The 27971-nt window shown below is 45.7% G+C and overlaps 1 protein-coding gene across 3 annotated transcripts in view; it reads left to right on the top strand.

The window, feature by feature from the left end:
* The first annotated feature begins 17652 nt into the window (after positions 1 to 17652).
* The window catches only part of NOL10 (nucleolar protein 10), a 112696-nt gene continuing 102377 nt past the window's right edge, over positions 17653 to 27971 (top strand). For all 3 annotated transcript variants that reach the window (XM_053588926.1, XM_053588928.1, XM_053588925.1), the window contains exons 1-3: positions 17653 to 17770; positions 21388 to 21433; positions 26562 to 26660. In XM_053588926.1, the coding sequence (XP_053444901.1) occupies positions 17705 to 17770; positions 21388 to 21433; positions 26562 to 26660 (211 nt within the window). In that variant the 5' untranslated portion in view covers positions 17653 to 17704. The remainder of the gene's footprint in view (positions 17771 to 21387; positions 21434 to 26561; positions 26661 to 27971) is intronic.

Genomic DNA, 27971 nt, shown 5'->3' with positions numbered 1-27971 from the left:
CCACGCCTTCCCCCGCGGTTCTTCCCCTCCGGTCGCCTCCTCCAAGGGCCTCCGGACGGCTGCGGGGGGTGGGAAGGAAACAGCACAATAACCTCAGAAGAGCAGGAGACCCCTCGGGGAGCCGCTGCTCTTTGACTCTCAGCCTCACTCCAATCCGAGGTCACTTTGGTCCCTCCTACCCCTGTGCAGACCCAGCGCAGTTCCTTTCCGTCTTGACTGCCGATGGCCTGGGGACACGCTGGCCCTGCGCAACACCTGAGGAGATGCCACCTGCCTGGCGCTGGAGAGCGCGGGGGAGGCGCCGGCTTCCCACGTTCCCGCTGAGACAGCGCAGTGGGGCGGAAGGGGTCGCGGGTCGCCGCCCGTGCCACCGCCTGGGGTCCGCTTGGCCGCGTGTCCTTACCGGGAGCCGGCGGGGCGCGGGCCGCGCTGTCGGGGCTGCGGGCTGCGGCGCGGGGCGGAGCGCACGGCCGGCTCCAGGGAGGCGGCGGCTTCTGCGGCCCGAGCGCCCCGCCCCGTCTCTTATCCCGGGAGTGGGAGGCGGGCCCGGCCCCTGCCCGACATTTGCATACTGGCCACCCGCCTCCTGAATTCGCGGCCGGCGAGTTTCTCTTACTTTGCTTTCAAGCAGTTTATGTATTGTGGTCATTATCTGGTTTTTGAAGTGTTGGTAGAAGTGATTAATCAATCTGATTGGATATGAGTTTTTAAAGGACTAGATCCATTCAAGTTTTCTATTTCTTAAGATAATACATGCGGTTAGCTAGACACGCTCCGGGACCGGGAGCTAGCGCGGGCTCCGTGCCGCGAGCGGGGAGCGGAGAGCGGGGTCTGGGCTTCTGCGGCGCATCCCGCAGGGTCCTCGGGCAGAGCCGGTCAGGACGTGCGGGCCATGAGAGGCGGCAGAGCCGGGAGAAGATCCCCGGCCCGGGCGACCCTGTCCCCTCGGCCGCCGCCGCCCGCTCCGAGTCCCTCGTCCCCGCCCCACAGAGGCGGCGCGCGGGTCTGGGAGAATCACCTGCTCCCAGGTGTTTCCAAGGCACGAGAGATGGGGCTGACCTGTGAAAAGCGACGCAGACACCTGGGAGAGGAGCGGGGGTCGGCGCCAGGTCCCCCCTGCTGCCCGGCCAACCCTCGCCTCCCCCGGCCCACCTTCCAAATCGTCCCCTGGATTTGGGGAGGGGGGACGTTTAAAGCCACCGTACTAGGATCATGACGTGAGCCCACTGTCCTACTGTCTAAAGCCAAAAGGTGGAACCCCCAGAGATGAACGTGCGAGAGTTAAAAACAAGACAACATCAACAGAAGACTCTGAGAATTCTTTTTTCTCTGGACTAAAGGAAAACACTTCAAAGCATCCTTCTTCTGGGAAAGGGAGACATCTCAGGATCACTGAGGGGGCGAAGAAGTTGTCCTTGCTCGACTCCCCCGACACAGAAAACCGGTCGCACGATCAACCCACTCCTGCGGACGCCTTCGGATCTTTGGGAATAGTTTTGACATCTCTGAGCCTTAAGCAGCTGTGACGATATAGGGTGGGGTATGAAGCCCCAGATCCAGAACAGATGGGTGGCTTTACGGTTACAGCGTGATCACACTTTGAGCCTGTTGTGAATTTGGAACTCCCCACACCTGCAGTGCCCATCATTGTTATTGAGACACCACCGGGGATTAGTCAGTCCTTGCAACATCTTCCTGAGGGAGGGCACCTGAAACCGAGGGATGAGGAAACCCGGTGTGTGCAGGGAGCTTAAGCGGGGACTCCAGGAAAGGAGTGGCCTGGTTGAACACTAAGACTGGGGTGGTCTCAATCTTGGACTTTATCCAGACGTGCCATTTTATCCGGCCAGAGAAAACAGAATCATAGAGGTGGGGCAGAACCTCATTTACAAACAAAGACAAGGATGCCCACAGAGGTTGCATCAATTGCCTGGTGTCACACAGCTGGTTGTGGCAGAGTACACGTGGAACTCAGCCCTGAGACTGAGTCTCCTGTCCTTCCCACTGCTCCCAACAAGCCTGCAGGATTGGGCCATCACTCTGACAGAGAACCCACGCCAACCACGTCAGTTGCTATTTTCAGCCTTCAGAGTTCAGAGTCAGGCACCTGGCTTCTCAGAGGCTGATCAGCATATTTAGAAATGTCTCTAACTTTGCTCATGGCACCATTCTTTCTATGAACCTGGTTTGCTTTGGGAAATAAAATAAATCAGGCACAGAAGACTCCTGGACTTCTGCTTAAAAGCCAGGTGTGATGGCTCACCCCTATAATTCCAGCACTTTGGGAGGCCAAGGCAGGAGGATCATTTGAGGCCAGGAGTTTGAGAACAGCCTGGGCAACATAGCAAGACTCTGTTTCTACTAAAAACTAGAAAAGGAAACAGTAAGGCTCTACAGTGTTTCTTGTCTTCCTTAAAATCTTTCTACTCAAAATCTAAAATCTTTTGAATCTTTTGCATCTAAAGTTTCTTGTTAAATAACTGAATTTATAATTTATAATGTCTACTGCTGCAGGAGTAGCTCCACTTTTTTTTCTAAATAACTTTTTTTCTCTCTTATAAATGTGTCAGGGTCCTGCCCCAAGAACAGGGTCGGCTAAGACCCATGGAAACTGGTGGTGATCAACTGAAGGAATATAGAAACGACGGTAAAGAAAGAGACATGAGGTGTAGAGTAGAATCAAAGGTGGGAGCTCAGGGGTCCATTGCCCACTTGTGGGCTTCTGGCAATGGCACGGAGTGTTTGCTCCACTGATTTTATTGAAGTTTATTCGCCCAGAGGATAAGATGAGGGAGGAAACAAAGATGCCAGCAGTTTCTCTGACTGAGCATACCAGCTCCTATTGCTATTATTATTAACCTTCAGAAATCTGAAATCTGAGCCTCGTATTGGGAGAGCTTCCCGCTTGAGGTCACACACACAGATTTCTAGGGAGGTGTTAAACTCCGCTAGTACACTGTGGAGTACAACGCCACCGGAGTGAGGAATCGGTGGGAGGGAGACATTTTCCTCCCATCAACACCACAGAGGATCTTCCTCTGCAATAAGGGATATAAGCTCTTCTGCCCGTATCACAGGGCTCCAGCTACTCCCTTAATCTCTACCCCAGGCAAATGCCAATCTCCACAATGGGTATCTGCTTTGCCTGTTTAATGGGCAGGAAATACCCTAGAAGATGCATCTTTTGCTAGGACTTGCCACAGTCTCTCTATGGCCATTATTCTCCTCAGAGTGCCTACAGCCCCAGCAGGGTGTTTGTAAACTGTATCCCCAACAGGCTAGAAGTTCAGAAAAGGCAAGAAGCTTGCTAGAAGTGGCTAGCTTAAAGGTAAACTAGCTGACTTTTCTTTGTTCCGACTCACTCAGCTTACTTTTTAGTTTTCCTCTTTTTCTGAGGGTGCTTTCCCTTGCCAAGAAAGATCTTCGGTCCCCATCCACCCAGCAAAATGGTAATTCTCAGGCTGGGCACAGTGGCTCACACCTATAATCCCAGCACTCTGGGAGGCTGATAAGGGAGGATCACTTGAGCTCAGAAGTTGGAGACCAGCCTGAGCAAGAGCCAGACCCTGTCTCTACTAAAAACAGAAAAAATTAGTTGGGCATTGTTGTAGGCACTTGTAGTTCCAGCTGCTCAGGGGGCTAAGGCAGGATCAGTTGGGCCAGGAGTGTGAGGTTGCTCTGAGATAGGCTGAGGCCATGACACTCTACCCTGGGCAACATAGTGAGACTCTGTCTCAATAAAAGAAAAAAGAATTTGGAAAACAGTAAAGTATAAAGAAGAAAGTAAAAACAAACCTGTAATTCCATGGTCTGAAAATAACTGCTAACATTCAATTTCTCTTTGTTACTATTTAATGTATATTAATATATGTACAGATATGGACATTTTTGCATGATTGAGATTATATGGTATACATAAAGTCTGTCATCCTGCTGTTGATTGATTTTTAAAGATCAAAAAATTATCAAATTTATCTTATCAGTAAAGGATAATCCAATGTCATCAGTAGTTTACCACAGCTCAGAACTTGAATCAGATTGTAAAGCCAAATAAAGACATCTCGCTGGACAACATACATCTTGAAACAGAGAGGAGCAGGAAACAATCTTTCCCAAGAGGTTTTTGATTTGCATCTCTCAAAGTCAACAGCAGTTTATTAGATTTGAGCTGACTCATGTTTTTCTCTCAAATTTCCCCATAAAGTGAGATCTGGCTGGGTGTGGGGGCTCACACCTATAATCCCAGCACTTTGGGAGGCTAAGGCATGAGGACTTCTTGAGGCCAGGAGCTGGAAATGAGCCTGACCAAGATGGAAACCCTGTTTCTAAAAAAAATACGAAATGATCTGGGCATAGTAGTGGGCATGGTAGTAGCCTCCCAGCTACTTGGGAGGCTGAGGCAGGAGAATCACGTGAGCCCTGAAGTTGGAAGTTGCAGTGAGCCATGACAATGCCACTCTGCTCTAGCCTGGGTGATAGAGTGAGACCCTGTTAACATTTTTAAGACCTTGTCTTAGAAAAAATAAATCAATTAATTAAATAAAGTGAGATCAATCTTTAACACAGACTAATCAACTGAAAGTTTGTGCACCCTACTCTCTTGGTATATTAGAAGAACATGATCCCACCTCCCTACTCTCTAAGGAAAGTATTTCTCTTCCATATATCATCCTGAAGTAGCATTAAACAAGACATTTATTGTCCCCTCCCCACACGTTCTGAAATCTGCAGTATGTGTCTCATTCATTGCTTTTAAAATAGTCCCCAGGTTATAAAAAGTAAAGAACCCAGGTCATAATAAATGCTATTTCCTCCTAGGAATAAACACTGGGGAGGAAATGCCATCGGCCTTGAATCATCTCTAGCTTATTATGAATTTGGCTTTGGTTAGATATTTCCAAAATGTTCCTGCAATTGGTTGGCACCGGCCACGCACTGAGCCAGCTGAAGTCTGTGCAAGATCGAACAGTCCCATCAGGTTTGGGAACCAGAAGGACAAGGCTGGTGTAGCTGATCTGTTGTTCTCCGGCCACTCCCAGAAGGTGTATTTTGGACTTTATAACTTCATAGAAACAGTCATCAGAGGATGCTCTTTTCAAATTTGTACACACATAATTGCATCTCAGTTGGTTCACATGGATTTTTCTTGGTTTTGCTGAAAAGAACCCAGGGAAGTTCTTCTAGAGGAAAAGCTCAACCAAGCAGAAAAATGTAAGTGGAATTGTCCCCTGAGAGTCAATATGGTGTTGTAGAAACAGATTATGCTTTGAAATCAGACGATCGGATAAGCTGCTTAAATTTGCTGAGCTTCAGGTTTCCCATGTGGAAAAAAAGGAGCACAAATCCGCCCAATTTGTAGGCTTTTATGAGGATAAGAGAGGACAGCATTCTGGCCAGAGTGGCTGGTTGAGAGTTCCCCTCACTTCACATCTTCCTTTCTTAGATGTTCTTTGGGGTTTTACACCTTAAGTACCAAACCAGCACGTGGTAATAATGTCTCGAAATCACTGGCATCATTCTTCATGGGCCCAGAGTACTTTGATCTTTTTTTTCCTCTTTCAGTGAAAAATCCCTTGTGGTTGTAGGACAGCCATCATTATAGTTGTCACTTTTTGTTGGAGAAAATGAGAGGCCTCTTATTTTCTCGTAATCTGTTTGCCCGGGTGTATACAATGAATAGCTCCTCTGTTCAATTCCTTCACTACAAGTTTCCCCCCTCCAATATCTGCAAGGCACTATGGGGCATGCAAAAATGAATCAGACTAGCAGTAGAGAAAGCATGTCTGGTAAACAGAATATCGAGCAGTCCCAACTCACTAAGGTACAAGTACAGACCACTAAGCAGGATCTGATACGTATGTGGAAATAACGTCTAAGGCTGGGTGCCGTGGCTCATGCCTGTAATTCCAGCACTCTGGGAGGCCAAGGTGGGTGGATTGCTTGAGCTCAGGAGTTTGAGACCAGCCTGAGCAAGACCCATCTTTACTTAAAAAAAAAAAATAGAAAAACTACTGGGGTATTGTGGTAGGCACCTGTGGTTCCAGCCATTTGGGAGGCTGAGGCAGGAGGATCACTTGAAACTAAGACTTTGAGGTTGCTGTGAGATAAGCTGAAGGCACTGCACTCTAGCATGCGGCAGCAAGGTGAGGCTCTGTCTCAAAAAAATAAAAAAAGGAAAGAGAAAGAAAGAAATGAGATCTAGACATGCAAGAAAGCCCATGATCCTCATTTCACAGATGAGAAAACAGGTTCGAGGAGATTAAGTGAATTGATCAAAGCACAGTTAGTGGCAGAACTGGGACATGAACTTCATTCTCCTACCGCCAAGCGTCTGTTGCATTATGAGATCTAAACTATCCCTTTGCTGCCCTGTGCAAAGAACTGGTGACTAGTGCTCTGCCTGTAGCTCCCTTGCTGGCCCTTCTACTTGTTAGGTGAGTGAGCATACACAACTCTCTTACCTTCAGTGGAGTTTTCAGTGGACTATACAATGTGGTTAATATAGTGATGGTACCTGTCTTACAAGATTTTCCTAGGAATTAAATGATATGACACAGTGACCATTTTGTATTAAGAAAGCTGTGCTGGGCGGCGCCTATGGCTCAGTGGGTAGGGTGATACCAAACCCGCCCCGGCCAAACTGCAACAACAACAACAACAAAAATAGCCAGGCATTGTGGTGGGTGCCTGTAGTCCTAGCTACTTGGGAGGCTGAGGCAGGAGAATCTCTTGAGCCCAGGAGTTGGAGGTTGCTGTGAGCTGCGATGCCATGGCACTCGACCCAGGGTGATGGCTTGAGGCTCTGTCTCAAAAAAAAAAAAAACAAAAAAAAAAAAACAACTCCATTATCACCTTCTTTCTGGCCGAAGGCAATTTTTTTTTTTTTTTTGAGACAGAGTCTCACTATGTCACTCTCAGTACAGTGCCGTGGAGTCACAGCTCATAGCAACCTCAAACTCTTGGGCTTAAGTGATTCTCTTGCCTCAGCCTCCCAAGAATCTGGGACTATAGGCAACACAATTTTTTAAAAAGAAGTCATACAAAAGAAAAGACTAAGCTGGGAGTGGCGGCTCATGCCTGTGATCCCAGAACTTTGGAAGGCTGAGGTAGGATGATCACTTGTGGCCAGGAGTTCCAGAGCAGCCTGAGCAACATGAGACCCCAATCCCTACACAAAATAGAAAAATCAGCCAAACACAGTGACAGGTGCCTGTAGTCCCAGCTACTTGAGAGGCTGAGATAGGAGGATCACTTAAGCCCAGCCCAGTAATATGAGGCTGTAGTGAGCTATGGTAACACTACTGTAATCCTGCACTGTAGCCCAGGTGTCAGAGTAAGACTCTGTCTCAAGAAAAAAAAAAAAAAGCTTAGGTCTTCCCCACTTTTTTTCTTCCTTTTATTTCTCATTTCCAAGTTTCTTTTTCCCCCTCACGGGATCCTTTTGAAAGAAACATATTCTGGCCTGTTGCAAACATGTGGCATTCAGTCACTTTTTTTTTTCTTTTCAAACAGTCTCACTCCATTGCTCTAGGCTAGAGTGCCCTGATGTCATCATAGCTCACAGTAACCTCAAACTCCTGGATTCAGGCAATCCTCCTGCCTCAGCCTGCAGGCTGGGACTACAGGCACTCACCACAGTGCCTGGCACATTTTTCTATTTTTTGTAAAGATGGAATCTGGCTCCTGCTCAGGCTGGTCTTGAACTCCTGCACTCACGCAATCTTCCCACCTCAGCCCCCCAGAGTGCTGGAATAACAGGCATAAGCCACAGTGCCGAGACTATTACTGCTATTTTTTTTGTTGTTTTTTAGAGACAGAGTCTCACTTTATCTCAACCTCGGTAGAGTGCCGTGGTGTCACAACTCACAGCAACCTCCAGCTCTTGGGCTTAGGTGATTCTCTCGCCTCAGCCTCCCGAGCAGCTGGGACTACAGGCGCCTGCCACAACGCCCGGCTATTTTTTGTTGCAGTTTGGCCAGGGCTGGGTTTGAACCCGCCACCCTCTGTATATGGGGCCATCGCCCTACTTACTGAGCCACAGGTGCCACCCTATTATTAATATTTTATTATTACTATTATTATTTTTGTTACTATTTTTAATCATCTAGTTTTGTGTAAGTACACCCTTCCCACTCTTAACCACAAAAAAGTCAAAGAAAAACCACCTTCTCTTTTTTTCTTTTACCTCATCCTAAAACTCAGTTGTGTATCTGAATATTCCCATCCTCTGTTCTTGGGAATGTGAGTGTGATCTAGACTTCGTTACAGGAGGCCAAGTATTTAAGGCTATGTTGGAGAAATTTTTTTATCAGCTACATAGTCTTGTTCTGATTATTCAACCTTTTACTATGATTAGTTATATGTCTCTTTTCTCCTGCCAAATTTTAAGTGTCTTGAATTACTTTTTCCTGCTTGGATTTTCCTTATTTCTTTTTTCCACCCCTCAAAGGGACCTGGAACAGCTTGGCACAGAGCAAACATTCAAAGTTCAGATACTGAGTGAAGTCAATAAATATTGGTGGCTAAGATCTTCTCCTAGCTTTATTATAATCTTTTAAAGGCATGAAATATTGTGTTTCCCTGTGTTCTTCCTGCCTTCCCTAACTCATTTCCTAAAGGCCCAGCCAAAGCAGGCCCTCCTAGTTCTGCCACCAAAGAATATCTTGAACCTGCCTGCTTTTTTTCTTGCCATTGCCCCCATCTGGGTGATCACACTTTACTCGAGTTTTTGGTTGTGGGTTGAATAGTGACCACTGTCTCCCCAAATTCATCTTTACTCAGAACCTCACAATACTCTTTATTTGGAAATAGGGTCTTTGCCCGTGTAAAGTTCTTAAGGTAATATCCTGCAGATTTAGGGTGGGCCCTAAATCTGATTACTGGTGTCCTTATCAGAAGCGAAAAGGACACAGAGACACAGGGTATGAGGTCAGTGAAGTCAGAGGCAGAGATTAGACTGATGTAGCTACAAGCCAAGGTATGCCGAAGACTGCTAGAAGCTCTCAAAAGCCAGGAAGAGGCAAGGAAGATTTCCTCCTCTGCACCTTCTGCTGCTGGCTTGATTTTGGGCTTCCAGACCCAGAGCTGTGAGAGGGTAGGTTTCTGTTGTCTTAAGCCAACAGAAATGGTTTGTGGTAATTTTTTAGGCAGCCGCAGGTGGCTGGTCCACCTCCCTGCCATCCAGAGTTGTAGTTTGTAACACTATCAGGTCACACCACTCCTCAGCTTAAAATCCTCCAGTGGTTTCCCATTGCTCTCCCAACGAATTCAAAGCTCTTATCATGGCCATGTGTAGACAGATACGACTAGGTCCTAACTTCAGCCGGGGTGGGGGAGTTGGAGGCTAGGGGGACTGCCATCCAGTGATGAATCCTTGGGTGGACAAGATGGAGCCCTCACCAGCCTGTCTACACTTCTTAAGGCTTGGCTTTCCTTCTCCTGCCATCCTTTCATCATAGCTTTTATTTTATTTTATTTTTTAGACAGAGTCTCAATTTGTTGCCCCTGGTAGAGTGCCATGCTGTCACAGCTCACAGCAACCTCAAACCCTCCAGCTTACACAATTCTCTTGCCTCAGCCTCCCAAGTAGTGGGGACTACAGGCACCCACCACAACACCCGGCTATTTTTAGAGATAAGGTCTCACTCTGGCTCAGGCTGGTCTCGAACCTGTGAGCTCAGTCAATCCACCGACCTCAGTCTCCCAGAGTGCTAGGATTACAAGTGTGAACCATCGGCCCTGCCTTTTTTCATCATAGCTTTAAGAAATTGATGTCACCTATTTCCTGTAAAATATTGCTGAAATGCCTCCATCAACAGTGGTCAAGAGGGGAGCCCTCCATAGTGCCAGGTCCCATTTAGTGCTGTTTGCCATAGAGTCATGAGAAGTGTTATTCTTCCTTTGGATAAAGGCACTTAACACAACACAGATGGCCATCCTACTTACCAGGCAAAATCTTTTTTTTAAGAGACAAGAGTTTCACTTTGTGGCCCTCCATAGAGTGCTGTAGCATCAAAGCTCACAGCAACCTCCAGATCTTGGGCTTAGGCGATTCTCTTGCCTCAGCCTCCCGAGAAGCTGGCACTACAGGCTCCTGCTACAATGCCCGGCTATATTTTTGTTACAGTTTGCCCCGGGGCCAGGTTTGAACCCGCCACACTTGGTATATGGGGTCAGCGCCCTACCCACTGAGCCACAGGTGCCACCCAGTTACCAGGTAATTTTAAGATGAACAACCATGGGATTATACCTGCGGTGCATCTTTCAAGGGTACATGTGAAACTTAGTAAATGTAGAATATAATTGTCTTAACATAATAGCTAAGAAAATGCCAGGAAGGCTATGTTAACCAGTGTGATGCAAATGTGTCAAACTGTTTATAAAACCAGTGTATGGTGCCCCATGATCGCATTAATGTACACAGCTATGATTTAATATTAATAAAAAAAAAGATGAACGACGATTTTACTGTGGAAATGGGTAATGTTAAGGTCTCCTCCAGGAGGGAAAGCTATGACCACTTAGAACAAGTGCGTATGAGGATGACTAGCCCTGTGCTGTGATGCCCTAGAATGTCTAATGAATTGCTCTGCACCTAAACAAATAGGCTTTCAGGATTTCTGAGAACATTTTCCAGGGCTCAGTCATCTATGTCAAAAGTCTATACCCGAAGACCCCCCCTACCTGGTTTGGCTCCAGCCAACATCCTGCTGCACCGAGAACATCCTCCTTGGCTAGCGCGTGAAAAACATGGCTCCCTCCATCACCCCACCAGCCTCCCACTCGCTACCAACTCCCGTGCCCTTAATACCTGCCCTGCCCGCCAAACTGTCATCAGGGCTGCCCTCTTCTCAGTCCACCTCTTCCCCGTGAGGAAACTTCACGCCAATAAACGCTGCTGCTGGACTAGCCTTAGGCCCCCAAGACTCTTTCAGACTGACCCCAAGACCCTCAGAGTATATCACAGATTCTGTGTGCTGTATAAAAGGGTGACGTTACTAGTACAAGCAGAATTATAAAAAATATTTGTGTGTGTGTATGAAAGGGTGACATTTCTTTCTGTCTTTGTAATCTCATTAGCAGATTACTCGTGACAGCATTACAGTCTGGCTTAATGTTTATTCAATAATATGATCGTTTTCTTTCTTTTTTACACTTGTGGGCAGGGTTTTCTAGGCCATCAAAAAATCTTATTTTGAGGGTGGCTCCTGCGGTCCAATGGGTGGGGCGCTGGCTCCATATACTGAGGGTGGAGGGTTCAAACCCAGCCCCAGCCAAATTGCAACAAAAAAATAGTCAGGCGTTGTGGTGGGTGCCTGTGGTCCCAGCTACTCGGGAGGCTGAGGCAAGAGAATCGCCTAAGCCCAGGAGTTGGAGGTTGCTGTGAGCTGTGTGACATCACGGCACTCTACCAAGGGCGATAAAGTGAGACTCTGTCTCTACAAAAAAATAAAATAAAATAAAAATCTTATTTTGAGGCTTGGCGCCCATAGCTCAGTGGTTAGGATGCCAGCCACATGCACCATGGCTGGTGGGTTCGAATCCAGCCCAGGCCTGCTAAACAACGACAACAACAACAACAAAACAGCTGGGCGTTATGGTGGTCACCTGTAGCCCCAGCTACTTGGGAGGCTGAGGCAAGAGAATCACATAAGCCCAAGAGTTTCAGGTTGCTGTGAGCTGTGACACCATGACACTGTACTGACGGTGACATAGTGAGACTCTGTCTCAATATATATATATATATTTGGCCAGGTGCAATGGCTCAAGCCTGTAATCCTACCACTCTGGGAGGCAGAGGCAGGACGATTGCTTGTGCTTGGGAGTTTAAGACCAGCCTGAACAAGAGCAAGACCCCATCTCTACTAAAAATAGAAAAATTAGCTAGGCATTTGGCAGGCATCTATATTCCCAGCTACTAGGGAGGTTGAGGCAGGAGGATTGCTTGCATCCAGGAGTTTGAGGTTGTTGTGAGCTAGGCTGAAGCTGGCGCACTCTAGCCTGGGGCAACAGAGGTGAGACTCTGTCTCAGAAAAAAAAAAAAAAAAAGAATGAGGGTGGTGCCTGTGGCTCAGAGGAGTAGAGCGCCGGCCCCATATGCCGGAGGTGGCAGGTTCAAACCCAGCCCCAGCGAAAATACTCAAAAAAAAAAAAAAAAAAAAAAAGAATGAGCTTGGAAGCTTTCCCCCCTGTTTCTCCAGACAAGAACCCACCTGGCTGGCATGTTGAATCAGTTTCTGCTTTATGGTGCTTTAAGCAGAGAGCCCAGCCATGCCCTGCCAAGTTCCTGGACTACAGAACTGTGAGCTAGTAAATTGGTGTTGTATTGTAGTCAGTTGTTGCACTGCAAGAGAAAAGTAATCCAGTCATAAATGGTATTTTTTAAGGTACAGAAAATTCCTCTGTGGGTTTGGGGCAAACCTAAGTGATGATTCACAGGAATAGGGTGATGGGTGGGCATGGTATGCCAGGCTGAGAAGGCCTTGGCTGTTTCTCAGGCATTTTGGGACTCCAGAGAAACTCAGATACCTCAAACAGATAAGAGTCCAAGAGGCAAGAAGGAAGCCATGAGATGAGTATGGTCTGGAGTCTGGAGGACAGAAAAATAATTTTTGGTGATCACTTAGAGTAAGATCTTCCTCTTCCGTTCATTCATTCAAAAAATATCTACATGTGTTGTCTTAGCATTGCATACATAACAGACTATCACAAGGGGCTTACACTCTAGAGCAGCACAGAGGAATCAGTGTAGAAACGTAGAAGCGTCAAAGAGCAAGATGATTTCAAATAATAAGTGTAATGAAGACAATATTGGCCTTGATGGACTGGAAGGGCTGCTGTGGGTCACAGAAGACATCTCTGGGGTGGGGGAGGACATTTCAGATGGGATCTGGGTAGTGCAAAGTAGCACCCCCAGCTTTTTCATGGCTGGGGTCTCAGCATTCTGCACAAACAGCAAGTGCAAAGGCCCCGAGGCAGAAAAGCAAGAAACTGGTGTGACTCGGTTTTTTTCAGTTCCTAAAGAGAGTGCTCCAAGATCAGGTGAGAAAGACAGGCTGAAGCCAGGTCATGTAGGATCTTGTCAGCAACACAGAGGAATTTAGAATTAAATGTGGATGCCCCGGTTTTTAAGCAGGGGAGTGATAACATCTGATGTGCTATTTTTAAAAGATCGCTCTCAGGGCTGAAGGGACAGCTCACTGCAGTAGGGGAGGAGAAAGAACTAGGAGACCAGCTCAGGAGGCACCTGGGCAGTGGAGGGTGGGGCTCAGACCAGAGGGGAACCACCGGGCTGTAGAAATGCAGAAAATGTGCTTGGGAGATAAAGCAGATAAGACTTTCTGGTAAATCTGATTTGGAGGGTGAACAATGTTGTGGAGGATGGTCCTATTTAATGAGACCAAGAAGACCAGACATGATGAGATACCAAGGGTTCTCTTAAGGGTTAAGTTGGGAACTCTACCCACCATGCTACATGGAGAGAAAACGAAGGTGCAGTGTCTGGAGGAAACAGAGGCTCCACAGGCCCAGCAATGCAGTCAGTGAAAACCTAACTGGGCTCAGGGGCAACAGCCTTGCTGGGTTGATTGAGCTTTTAGGAATCTGCAAATTCTGCATCTGTTCATAGGAAAATGCACATCAATTCTGGGGGACTTTAGGAATCCTTGAAGCCAACCCATGGAGTCCTAGCCTGCAGTCTCCAGGTATGCAGGCTGAACTAGGAGAGCCTACAACAGAATCATCATTGCCGAAAGCCTAGAGCGTGTGTTAGTGGACATGTGTCACCTTTGCCCAGCATATGAATCCTCCCTGTCCAAGGATTATAGAAGGACTCTTGGTGCAGAAGCTGAGAACACCAGGTTCTCTCCTCTCAGCCTCCCGAGAAGCTTGCGCTTGTGACCCAGATGTGGCCAGAGATATATTGTGCATTCCGAAATGGGAGTAAGTCCCTTCTGGAGGTGGGGGCTGCAGGTGGCAGCAAGAATGACCAGGTTTAAGGGGCAGCTAACTGTGGGGTCTGGGATCTTTGGTGATGGCAATAGTGTCCTCAAAGGATGGATTCAGAAATCGGTCTGGCAGCTGCCCCGCCCAGATTGTTCCTGCTGAATTTCAGAGCTGGCCTGTCTACTTTCCAGAGGGTTCACTATCCCTGTGAGGCGCTTGACATAAATTCCTTTCTATTTCTATAAATTCCTTCTCCATTTATTTGTTTGTTTATTTTGAGACAAGAGTCTATTTCGCCCCTGGTAGAGTGCTATGGCGTCACAGCTCACAGCAACCTCAAACTCTTGGGCTTAAGCAATTCTCTTGCCTCAGCCTCCTAAGTAGCTGAGACTACAGGTGCCCACCATTAACGGCCCGGCTACTTTTTCTGTTGTAGTTGTCATTGTTTTTAGCTGGCCGGGGCTGGGTTTGAACCCACCACCCTCAGCGTTTTTGGCTAGCACTGTAACCACTGTGCTACAGGCACTGAGCCTCCTTTTCCTTTTAAGTTGGCCAGAGTCTGGCTGTTGTTCACAACTAAGAGCACTGACAGACAAAAAATGGGATGATAGAACAGGAAAGGGCAAAGATAAGCAGGGGGAGAGGGAAGAAGAGAGAAGGGAGATCTGAAGTGGGAGGAGGGGCTCGGCGCCTGTAGCTCAAGAGGCTAAGGCACCAGCCACATACACCAAAGCTGGCATGTTAGAATCCAGCCCAGGGCCACCAAACAATGACAACTACAACCAAAAAATAGCCGGGCATTGTGGCGGGTGCCTGTAGTCCCAGCTACTTGGGAGGCTGAGGAAGGAGAATTAGCTTAAGCCCAGGGGTTGGAAGTTGCTGTGAGCTGTGATGTCACAGTACTCTACCCAGGGCGACAGGTTGAGGCTGTCTCAAAAAAAAAAAAAAGTTCCACTCTGACGGTTTTTATTTTATTTTGAGACAGTCTCATTTTGTCACCCTTGGTAGAGTGCCATGGTGTCACAGCACACAGCAACCTCCAACTCTTGGGTTTAAACAGTTCTCTTGCCTCAGCCTCCCAAGTAGCTGGGACTACAGGCACCCACCACAATGCCTGGCTTTTTTTTTTTTTTGAGACGAAGTCTATGTTGCCCTCGGTAGATTGCCATAGCATCACAGCTCACAGCAACCTCAAACTCCTGGGCTTAAGTGATTCTCTTACCTCAGCCACCCAAGTAGCTGGGATTATAGGCACCTGCCACAACACCTGGGTATTTCCTTTTGCTGTTGCAGTTGTCATTGTTGTCAATAGCAGGACTGGGCTGGGTTTGAACTCACCAGCCTAGGTGTATGTGGCCAGCGCCCTAACCACTGAGTTACAGGCACAGAGCCTGCCTTTATTTGTTAAGAGATGAGGTCTTGTTCTGGCTCAGGACAGTCTCGAACTCCTGAGCTCAGGCAATTTACCCGCCTCGGCCTCCCAGAGTGCTTAGATTATAGGTGTGAGCCACCTCGCCTGACCCATTCTGATGATTTTAATCTCTAAAATGAGCATTGTGGGTAACCTGAGACCAAAGTGGATAGCAATGAGCTAAAAGGTGTAGTGAAAGCAATCCCTCTCAAACTACAGGAATTGGCAACAAGGTTGGATGTTACTATTCCAACAATATTGGACAATTTGAAACAAATTGGCAAGGTAAAGTATCTGGATAGATAGGTTCCACATGAATTAAATGAGCAGAAAAATTGTCTTGAAGCTTGCTTCTTTGTTGTCACAACATAAAGGTGAACCATTTCTATACCATATGGTTATGTGTAATGAAAAATGGACTGCTTTTGACAATAGTAAGCATTTGGCACAATGGTTGGATAAAGATGAAGTTCTGAAAAGACAGTCTAAAACCAAACATTCATCAAAAAGAATAGTGTCTGTTTGGTGGTCCAGTGCTGGTATTATCCACAGCGGCATCTTGAAATCTGATCAATGAATTACTGCAGATGTCTACTGCCACCAAATGGACAAGATGAAGATGCTTGCGATTAAGCACTTGATACTGGTCAACAGACATGAGCCAATCCTCTTGCAAGACAATGCTGTCACACAAACATTACCCAAGTCCAAGGTGGACTTGGAAACTCTGTTATCAACTGTATTCACCAGTCCTTGCACCAACTTGACTACCACTTCTTCCAGGCTTTGGACCATTTCTGGCAAGGAAAAAACTCAATACTCGACAAGCTGTGGAAACTGCCTTTTGCAGATAGTCACCACTCTCCAGGCCTCTTCTTCACTGCTGACACACAGGAGCTACAGTTAAAATGGCAAAACTGTGTCAACAGTTGGGGTGCACACTTTAATTGTACTGTTCTTGTTTGGGATATAATAAACCCAACTTTGATTCAAAACCATACATTTTATATTTAATGACCTAACATTATGCCATCTTTCTCAACGACATATGTAGTTTCTTTTTCTTTCTTCCTTTTTTTTTTTTAGAGATACTTACTTTGTTGCCCTCAGTAGAGTGCTGTAGCATCACAGCTCACAGCAATCTTCAGCTCTTGGGCTTAGGGGATTCTCCTGCCTCAGCCTCCCCAGGAGCTGGGACTACAGGCTTCTGCCCGGACGCCCGGCTTTTTATTTTTTGGTTTTGCAGTTTGGCAGGGGCCAGGATAGAACTCGCCACCCTCGGTACATGGGGCCGGCGCCCTACTCACTGAGCCACAGGCGCCGCCCCGTAGTTTATTTTTCTTAACTATATCCAGTGCACACAGTCTCAACTCTGTCGCCCTCAGTAGCGTGCGGTGGTGTTCCTCTTGCTTCAGTCTCCCGAGTAGCTGGGACTATAGGCGTCCGCCCCAACGCCCAGCTACTTTTAAATTTTTTTTGAGAGAGTCTGACTTTGTCACTCTTGGTAGAGTGCCGTGGCGTCACAGCTCACAACAACCTCAAACTCTTGGGTTCAAGCGATTCTCTTGCCTCAGCCTCCCAAGTAGCTGGGATTACAGGCGCCTGCCACAACACCCGGTTATGTTTTTGGTTATAGTTGTAATTGTTGTTTGGCAGGCCCGAGCTGGATTCGAACCCGCCAGCTATGGGGTATGTGGCTGGAGCCTTAGCCGCTTGAGCTACCAGAGCCGAGCCGACCCAGTTAGTTTTTTAGAGACGAGGTCTCGCTCTCGCTCAGGGATCCACCCGCCGCGGCCTCCTAGAGCGCTGGGGTTACAGGCGTGAGCCACTGCGCCGGCCGAAAATAACTTATTTCTAATATATAAATGTTTAAGAACATTTACTGCTAATTTAATGTTGCAAAAATGCTAGAGGAGACAAAAATAACACTTCCAATCCAAATTCAAGTCCTGGCCGCCTTCGCTCGCGGAGTTCACTCGCTGAACCGCCTCGCCCCTTCTGGGACCATGACATTTCTGCCTGGGTGGCGACGCGAGGACCGCCTCCTGTCGTTCTGGATACTGAGAAGGAGATATTATCTTGAGATTATATTGCCTCGCCTGCATCAGCATCGCCACTAGCCTGGTCGTCCTTGCCAGAATCCAACTAGGTATCACACCACGGCCTCCATTCCCGGATTCCGCCACTTTCCTTCATCCGGGAACGCGCGCACTTTACGGCATTCTGCAGTGCGTCTGCAGTGCGTCATCAGCCGGTGCCCGGAAACGCGTCATCCGTAGGCACCAGGGTGGTTGCTTACCGCGAGGTCCCGGATCAGGGCTGCAACCGGGTTTGCTGCTTGGAGGCATCATGCAGGTCTCCAGTCTCAACGAGGTGAAGATTTACAGTCTCAGCTGCGGCAAGTCACTGCCTGAGGTGAGTCACTTCCAGGTCCCCTCTCTAGCTCTTTGGGGTCCTCCTCGTGGAACAGCTGCCCCTTCTCGGCCTTGGCCCTGGCTTTTGCCTTGGCCTTTGACTCTGTTGTGTTTTTGGCTGGGCATTGACCAGCCCTTGACTCGGGAACGTCCCTGATGGTGCGCTTGGCAAGCTGGTGGACACTGTTAGACGAGGATACTACTGACACCGCGCTAGAAGTTGGACATGGGGTGAACAGGGTCGGTGAACTTTACTAGAAAGTTATTTAGAACAGAGGATGTAACTCTTTGAGCTTCTGTGGGTGTTCGCAGTCGCTGCCTCAGAGGAGGAAAACTTGATTAGAAGGATAGTCAGACGTCTCTCTGCGGTATTGACACCTTCCCCATTTTCATGCCCATTCCTCACCTGTTGGAGTTCCTATCAAATGCTAGGTCATAGGGATACAGCAGGGAACAAAAGAGATGTAGAGTTTACATCTGCACCATTTTTGGTACATGGGATGGTATTTTGAACCATGCTGAACTTGATTCCGTACTCTTAGAATGTCATATTTGGAAGGGCTTGTACAAATCAGTAATTCTTTTTTTTTTTGCAGTTTTTGGCCAGTGCTGGGTTTGAACCCGCCACCTCCGTCATACGGGGCAGCGCCCTACTCCTTTGAGCCACAGGCTCAGTAATTATTTTTACTTTTACCTTCAAATCAGTAATTATTCTTCTTATGTTTAAAATGTGCACAGTCGGCGGCGCCTGTGGCTCAGTGGGTAGGGCACTAGCCCCATATGCTTCGAACCCGGCTCCAGCCAAACGGCAACAAAAAAATAGCTGGGCGTTGTGGTGGGTGCCTGTAGTCCCAGCTACTTGGGAGGCTGAGGCAAGAGAATAGCCTAAGCCCAGGACTTTGAGGTTGCTGTGAGCTGTGATGTGATGATGATAAAGTGAGACTGTTTCTAAAAAAAAAGAAAAATAAAATAAATCAATTTATCAACAAAATGTGCACAGTCTTCTTATGTTTAAAATATACACCAGATATCCAGTAAGGGGAAAGGGCACCGCTGCCCCTGCATTATCAGAGGCTTAATCTTGACCTTTGCTTTACTATTATTCATTAAAATAGTGGTTCTCAAAGCAAGGTCTTTGAGCAGCTGGAGGTCCCCAAGACTTTTTCAGGAGGTCCATCAGGTTAGACTGTTCTCACATTCAGACTAAGACATTCCTGGCCTTTTATTCTATGTTGATATTTCTTATCAACATAGAAACATAGGTGGGTAAAACTGCTGACACCTTATTAATGATCAAAACCGTGACCCCAACTGTGTTAACAATCACTGAATTCGACATGTACCTTGGTCAAAACCAAAAAAGTGCTAGTTTTACTTAAGAATGTCTTTGAGAAGCTTTCAAAATTATTAATTTCTGAGATACATATTGTTTTTATATTCTGCATGAGGAAATGGGCAGTACACATAAAGCAGTTCTATTTGTCACAGCATATACCATGATTGTCTGGAGAAAAAGCCCTTGTGCATGTGTTTGTGTTGTGAGCTGAAACTGTGTTTCAGCTGTGTTTTTATATGAAATACAGTTTTTACTTGAAAAAATGACTTATAGACAAACCATTGTTATTCATATTTCAGTATTTGGCAGGGACTTTCTTTTTTTTTTTTGAAGCAAATCCCACTTTGTTGCTCCCATTGGAGTACTGTGTCATCATAGCTCACAACAGTTGCAAACTCTTGTTCAAGTGATCCTCTTGCCTTGGCCTCCCCAGTAGCTAGGACTACAGGTGCCTACCACCACAAGGCCTAGCGTCAGCTTTATTTGAAAGATTACTGCCTAAAATCTGATAAAATCAGCAATATAATCAAAAGGCCTGTAAATGTATATATGCATGCACTCTGGCTCAAACTCAGGCACTCAAAAGTGTTACCCTCTTCAAATGTGGGTGCAGCCTCAGGCTTTTTACTTAGGGTCTTGAGTGGTGTTTCTTTCTGACCAGAGACTCCTCTAAGATTATAACATCATGTGTCTAATAAGGGCTATGAATTGGGTTTGTGCTTTTAGAAATGACATTGCAATTTTTCTGTATTTTTTTTTTTTTTTGAGACAGAGTTTCACCTTGTCTCCCTTGATAGAGTGCTATGACATCATAGCTCAAAGCAACCTCAAACTCTTAGACTCAAGTGATTCTCATCCTCAGCCTCCCAAGTAGCTGGGACTATAGGTGCCTGCCACAACGCCTGGCTATTTTTAGAGATGGGTCTCACTCTTGGCTCAGGCTGGTCTCCAACCCATGAGCTCCGGCAGTCCACCCACCTCAGCCTCCCAGAGTGCTAGAATTACAGGCATGAGCTACCATGCCCAGCCTATTTGAATTTTTCTCTTTTATTTCTTTAGGGTAGAGTTTCTTAACCTCCCTGTTATTGACATTATGGGCTGGACCCTTCTTTGTTATGGAGGTTGTCTTGTGCATTGTAGGATGTTTGGCAGTAGCAATCCTGGTCTCTCCCCACTAGATGCCAGGAGCATACTCCCCACCTGTGACAACCAAACATATCTTCAGAAATTGCCAGATGCCCTCTGGGGCACAAAATTGTTGCAGGCTGAGAACCACTGCTTTAGGATAATGATAAGTGACAAATGCTTCATCACTGCTACCTGTTTGTGCAGTGGAATTATACTGCTTGCTAAATTGAAGTGCATTAATTACAGAGCAAAATCTGGTATTAGTGGATAGATGGTAAAGAGTATCATTTCTTTATCATCACATGTCAGCTATTCAGCCTGTTATTTATCTGGTTTTATTCTTTGTAAAAAATGTATTTCTTTGGGCGGTGACTGTGGCTGAAAGGAGTAGGGCACCAGCTCCATATGCCGGAGGTGGTGGGTTCAAACCCAGCCCCGGCCAAAAACTGCAAAAAAAAAAATAAAAAATGTATTTCTTTAAGAAACATTCTCCCTTTAATGTTGTACTTTTTAAAGTTTCACTTAATAGATGAAGTTGTTCTGTATATTAGTTATAACCCATGATACTTCAGGCTTGCTGTTTTTCATTAGATTATTTAGATGAATTAGTTTTCTCTCTCTCTTTTTTTTTTTTTTTTGTGAAACAGAGTCTCACTATGTCACCCTCCATAGAGTGCCAGGGCGTCTCAGCTCACAGCAACCTCAAGCTCTTTTTTTTTTGCAGTTTCTGGGGCTGGGTTTGAACTGGAGCCAGCACCCTACTCCTTTGAGCCACAGGCGCTGCCTAAGATTTGAATTTTTTTTTTTTTTTTTGTAGAGACAGAGTCTCACTTTATCGCTCTTGGTAGAGTGTCATGGCATCACACAGCTCACAGCAACCTCCAACTCCTGGGCTTAAGCCATTCTCTTGCCTCAGCCTCCCCAGTAGCTGGGACTACAGACGCCTGCCACAATGCCCGGCTATTTTTTGGTTGCAGTTTGGCCGGGGCTGGGTTTGAACCCGCCACCCTCGGTATATGGGGCCTGCGCCTTACCGACTGAGCCACAGGCGCCACCCAGATTTGAATTTTTTGATATGAGCATGTGCTATTTTTGCAAGCAGAAAAACAGTTTAGATAATATTGTTTTAAAATAAAGTCTCTGTTTTCTTTAAGTGGCTTTCTGATAGGAAGAGGAGAGCATTACAGAAGAAAGATGTAGGTGAGTATTGTTTTTCCCCACTACATTTGTCATTTATTGTTGTCACATATAAGCACATTTATAAAAATACAGTGGAATTAATATAGTAGAAAATAAACATTTTTGCCCCTTGCCTTTGTCTTTTTTTTTTTTTTTTTAAGAGACAGAGTCTTACTTTGTTGCCCTCAGTAGAGTGCTGTGGCGTCACAGCTTACAGCAACCTCCAGCTCTTGGGCTTAGGCGATTCTCTTGCCTCAGCCTCCTGAGTAGCTGGGACTACAGGCGCCCACCAGAACACCCAGGTATTTTTTGTTGTAGGTTGGCTGGGGCCGGGTTTGAACCTGCCACCCTTCATATATGGGGCCGGCGCCCTACTCACTGAGACATAGGCACCGTCCACGCCCGGCTATTTTTTTGTTGCAGTTTGGCTGGGGCTGGGTTTGAACCCACCACCCATATACCCTTGGTATATGGGGCTGGCGCCCTACTCACAGAGCCATAGGTGCCGCCCTTTGGTCTTTTTTTTTTTTTTTTTGCAGTTTCTAGCCGGGGCTGGGTTTGAACCCACCACCTCTGGCATATGGGGACGGTGCCCTACTCCTCTGAGCCACAGGCGCCATCTGTTTTTTTTTTTTCTTAAGAGACAGAGACTCTCTCTGTTGGCCTAGGCTAGAGTACAGTGGCCCAGTCATAGCTCACTGCAGCTTCAGCTTCCTGGGCTTGAGCAATACTCCCACTTTAGCCTCCCTAGTAGTTGGGACTAGTGGCATGTGCCATCACACTTGGTTAATGCTTGGTTAGTGTTTTTTGTTTTTTGTTTTTTTTTCAGATATGGGTCTCACTATGTTGCCTAGGCTGGGCAACATGTGAGACCCATTTCTAAAAAATTCCAATTCTACAATGGAATTTTGTATTGCCACAAAAAATGATGAAATTCTGCCATTTGCAAAAACATGGATGGAAGTGGAGACCATTATGTTAGATTAAATAAGCTAAGCCCAGAAAGAAAAATCTCGCATATTCTTACTTTTATGCAGGAGCTACATACTAAAAGCAATTGATCTCATTGAGACAGAGGGTAGAATGACAATTACCAGCAGATTGGAAGGGCAATGGGGAGAGGGGATAAAGTGAAGATGGTTATATGGGTACGAAAATATAGTTAGAATGAACAGTATTTGATAGCACAACAAAGTGGCTATAATCAGTAAGTTAGGGTATATTTTATTTTATTCTCTGAAACAGCTTTTTAATAAACAGCAAAGCAGAATTGCAACACAATATAAATGTATGTAAATAGGGTGACAAAGGGATACAGAATGTTTGCAGTATGACTACAGCTAGTCATTCATTAACTGTTATATCAATACATAAGGTAATTCCATGATTAAATGTAGCCCAAATCTAATAACCATAAACTATATTAGTGGAGTTATTTTCCTGTTACAACATTTTAGCATTATTTCTGATAATGATTCCCTTATCAAATGGAACCTACAAACTAAACATTTAAGTATGATTAAAGGATAACTGAAACTCTGCAGACGGAGTAGTGGATGTATGTAAATAGGGTCACGAAAGGGATACAGAATGTTTGCAGTGTGACTGCAGCTAGTCATTCATCAACTCTTACATCAATACGTAAGGTAATTCCATGATTAAAAGTAGCCCAGATCTAATAACCATAAACTATATTAGTGGAGCTCTTTTCCTGTCATAACATTTTAGCATTGTTTCTGATAATGATTCCCTTACCAAGTGGAATCTACAAACTAAATGTTTAAATATGATTACAGGATAACTGAAACTCCGCAAACGAAGTAGTGGAGTTGACAGAAAATTCTGAGAGAACAAGTAGGGTATACTTTAAAATAACTAAAATAGAACTATGGAATGTTCCCAACACAGATGTTAAAAGCCTAAGCCAATTACCCTAGTTCGACTTACATTGTATGTCTGTATCAAAAGATCACGAGTCCTATAAAGATACACAACTGTATGTACCCATAATTAAAAAAGATTTTATTCTGTTAGTTAAATAAATTTGTCAGTTTTTGAGGTATAGAAGTGAGGATTTTCTTCCTGAAAAAAGCAATTTTACGTATAGAATGTGTGAGCATGACTACAAAGGTCATTTCAGAAGATTTTGACTTTTTTTTTTGAGACAGTTTCACTAGGTAGCCCTTGGTAGAGTGCTGTGGCATCACAGCTCACAGCAGCCTCAAGCTCTTGGGCTTAAGTGATTCTCTTGCCTCAGCCTCCCAAGTAGCTGGGACTACTGGTGCCCACCACAATACCCGACTTTTTTTTTTTGTTGTTGCAGTTTTCATTGCTGTTTAGCTGGCCCAGGCTGGGTTTGAACCTGCCAGCCTCGGGGTATGTGGCCAGTGCCATAATAGAATTTGGCTACAGGTGCCAAGCCAGATTTTGATTCTTTTAACATATGGTAGCAGGGAAGATAGGTATGATCAATTTATTTATTTATTTTTATGAGACAGAGCCTCAAGCTGTCGCCCTGGGTAGAGTGCTGTGGCATCACAGCTCACAGCAACCTCCAACTCCTGGGCTCAAGCTATTCTCCTGCCTCTGCCTCCCAAGTAGCTGGGAGTACAGGTGCCTGCCACAACATCCAGCTATTTTTTGGTCGTAGCCATCATTGTTATTTGGCAGGCCTGGGCTGGATTCTAACCTGCCAGCTCAGGTGTATGTGGCTGGTGCCTTAGCCGCTTGAGCCACAGGTGCTGAGCCAGAATGATCAATTTGGTGAACAAATTTTCATTATATTTCTCCATTACAACTTGTCATGTATGAAAGTAAGTTTATTGTCCTATATAGTATTTTGTTTTAATTTATTCTTTAAAAATCAAAGACCTGGGCGGCGCCTGTGGCTCAGTGAGTAGGGCGCTGGCCCCATATGCTGAGGGTGGCGGGTTCAAACCCAGCCCTGGCCAAAACTGCAACAAAAAAAATAGCTGGGTGTTATGGCGGGCACCTGTAGTCCCAGCTACTCGGGAGGCTGAGGCAAGAGAATCACTTAAGCCCAGGAGCTGGAGGTTGCTGTTAGCTGTGTGATGCCACGGCACTCTACCAAGGGCCATAAAGTGAGACTCTGTCTCTAAAAAAAAAAAATCAAAGACCTAAGATATTGAAGGGGTTTCTAGATGTCAGGTAAATTCCCCAACTCAAGCATCTTGGAAAATATAGTACTGAAGTTAGAAAATTGAAATTTTAAGACAAAGGAAAACAAAAATTGCCGTTTTTGTACTATTTACTGATTCTGATTTTATCTGATTCTCCCATTCCAGTGTTCTCATGTGTAACAAACCAGATTCAGATTTTGTGGGTTTTGTGGGAGAAGAAATGACTGATGATTTTCTCCTTTCCCACTTTGGAACTTAGGTCTTTATTTTTTTATTTTTTTAAGAGACAGAGTCTCACTTTATTGCCCTTGGTAGAGTGCTGTGGTGTCACAGCTCACAGCAACCTCCAACTCCTGGGCTTAGGCAATTCTCTTGCCTCAGCCTCCTGAGTAGCTGGGACTACAGGTGCCTGCCATAATGCCTGGCTATTTTATTTTTTTTTGGTTGCAGTTTGGCTGGGGCTGGGTTCGAACCCACCACCCTCGATATATGGGGCCGGCGCCCTACCCACCGAGCAGGTGCTACTCCAAGAACTTAGGTCTTTCAGATTGAGTGGGCTACTTATACTTAGTTTGTTTGAGTTATCTATTTGGCTTCAATAATTGAGGCAGTAATATTCCATAAAGTGATAAATAGTTTTTGCAGTAGGCACATTTTGATGATAGAAACCAGTAAGAATCTCCTGTAGGAATAGGCAGGTTTAATGTTCTGCCCAGGGGGATTACACTAAGTCTTCCTCTAGCCTGGATCCTTTCAACTGTAGGTCAGGGATGCCAGCAGGAGCAAAGCCAGCTTGGTACCAATTTCTTTTTTCTTTTTTTTTGTAGAGACAGAGTCTCACTGTACCGCCCTCGGGTAGAGTGCCGTGGCGTTACACGGCTCACAGCAACCTCTAACTCTTGGGCTTACGCGATTCTCCTGCCTCAGCCTCCCGAGCAGCTTGCGCCCGCCACAGTGCCTGGCTATCTTTTTATTTATTTATTTTTTTAGAGACAGAATCTCACTTTGTTGCCTTCAGTTGAGTATTGTGGCGTCAGAGCTCAAAGCAACCTCCAGCTTTTGAGCTTAGGCGATTCTCTTGCCTCAGCTTCCCAAGTAGCTGAGACTACAGGCGCCCGCCACAACGCCTGGCTATTTTTTTTGTTGCAATTTGGCTGGGGCCGGATTTGAACCTGGCACCCTCGATATATGGGCCTGGCACCCTACTCACTGAGCCACAGGCACCCCCCTTGGTATTAGTTTCTTATAGAAACTTAAGATTTTGGAGACTTAAACCTATTATTATTTAGGAGAAAGAAATGATAAGATTATTGTCTGTGCCACGATTGAGTAATGGTAATGGCTTACTGTTTATTCTGTTCCTTCTTTCTCCTTGCCTTCTTAAAACTGGATATTTGTAGCGGGTTCAAACCCAGCCCTGGCCAAAAACCAAAAAAGCAAACAAACAAACAACAAAAAAAAAAAAACATATTCTCTAGCAAGTAAAAATCTTGGGCGGCGCCTGTGGCTCAATCAGTAAGGCGCCAGCCCCATAAACCGAGGGTGGCGGGTTCAAACCCGGCCCCGGCTGAACTGCAACCAAAAAATAGCCGGGTGTTGTGGCGGGCGCCTGTAGTCCCAGCTACTCGGGAGGCTGAGGCAAGAGAATCGCTTAAGCCCAGGAGTTGGAGGTTGCTATGAGCTGTGATGCCACGGCACTTTACCGAGGGCAATAAAGTGAGACTCTGTCTCTACAAAAAAAAAACAAAAAACTGGATATTTGTTTTGTTATACTGTTATGGAGATTTGTTTTTATATTGATAGTTTTAGAAAAGTAAAAATAAAATACTTAGCTTAGGAAAATAATGTCTGAGCTAAGAAAGAAACCTTTGCTCTTTAAGGGCGGACTGTACCGGAAGCTTTTGGGGCGTGTTTTACTGTCTGTAGTTTTTGCGACTGCTCAGGATGCTTTGTCTGTGACAGGCGATAAGCACGTGTCAGTTAACCTAGTTATTTTTCTTTCTTTCTAGATATCCGTAGGAGAATTGAACTTATTCAGGATTTTGAAATGCCTACTGTTTGCACCACTATTAAAGTGTCAAAAGATGGACAGTATATTTTAGCGACGGGTAAGTATCTCTTTTTTTTTTTTTTTTTTTTGTAGAGACAGAGTCTCACTTTATGGCCCTCGGTAGAGTGCCATGGCCTCACACAGCTCACAGCAACCTCCAACTCCTGGGCTCAAGCGATTCTCTTGCCTCAGCCTCCCGAGTAGCTGGGACTACAGGCGCCCGCCACAACGCCCGGCTATTTTTTGGTTGCAGTTTGGCCGGGGCCGGGCTTGAACCCGGGACCCTCGGTATATGGGGCCGGCGCCCTACTGACTGAGCCACAGGCGCCGCCCAGTAAGTATCTCTTTGTTATGATTTGCATACATTTCATAGCAGGAGCTGCTGTGGTGAGAAATGCCACTTTTTTTTACTCTATCATTTTATTATGCAATTGAAAAAATTGCTCAGCAAACACCTATTTGTCCACTGACCTAAATTGTACAGTAAATGGCAGTATTTGGTGTATCACATCTGTCTCTCTATCCATACGACAGTCTGATGCATATCAGAGCAAGCTGCAGATATCACTGTATTGATCCCTATGTACCTCAGCAGATATATCAACTAGAGTTAAATCTTGATCTATATTTATTTGTGGATTCTTTTTTAGGTAAAGTTTATAGACAAGGAAATGTGTAGTTCTTTTTTTTTTTTTTTTTTTTTTTGTGACAATCTCACCTCGTAGTCCCAAGCTAGAGTGCCATGGAGTCACAGCTTACAGTAACCTCAAACTCCTGGGCTCAAGCAATCCTCTTGCTTCAGCCTCCCCAGTAGCTGGGGCTACACGTGTGCACTATGACTCCTAGTTAGATTTTCTATTTTTAGTAGAGATAAGGTGTTGCTCTTACTCAGGCTGGTCTTGAACTCCTGAGCTCAAGCGATTCACCCACCTTGGCCTCCCAGTGTGCTAGGATTACAGGTATGAGTACCAAACCCGGCCGAAATGTGTAGATCTTAAGTTGATCATTTGTTGAGTTTTGACAAATGCACACTTCTGTGTAACTCAAACCCCTATCAAGACAGAGCATTCCTTTCCTGTGGAAAATTCCCTCATGCCCCTGGAAGGCAGTCCCTGCTGCCACCCTTTCACAACCAACCATTGCTCTGTTTTAGAGCACACAAACAAATTTAGCCTGTTTTAGAACTAGATGTAATATGAACGCAGTCATATACTTTGTGTTCTTTCTATGTGAGACTAGTTGGGATTTTTGTATTTGAGATTCATACATGTTGTTATAGGCATCTGTAGCTTGTTCTGTTCTTATTAACAGGTAGTATTTCATTCTATGAATATTCCACAGCTTATCCATTCTCCGTGTGGTGGACACC

This window comes from Nycticebus coucang, chromosome 4 (assembly GCF_027406575.1).
Source record: "Nycticebus coucang isolate mNycCou1 chromosome 4, mNycCou1.pri, whole genome shotgun sequence".
NCBI classification, from domain to species: domain Eukaryota; kingdom Metazoa; phylum Chordata; class Mammalia; order Primates; family Lorisidae; genus Nycticebus; species Nycticebus coucang.
Note: the sequence above shows the minus strand (reverse complement) of the source record. Positions and strands in the feature narration are given on the sequence as shown.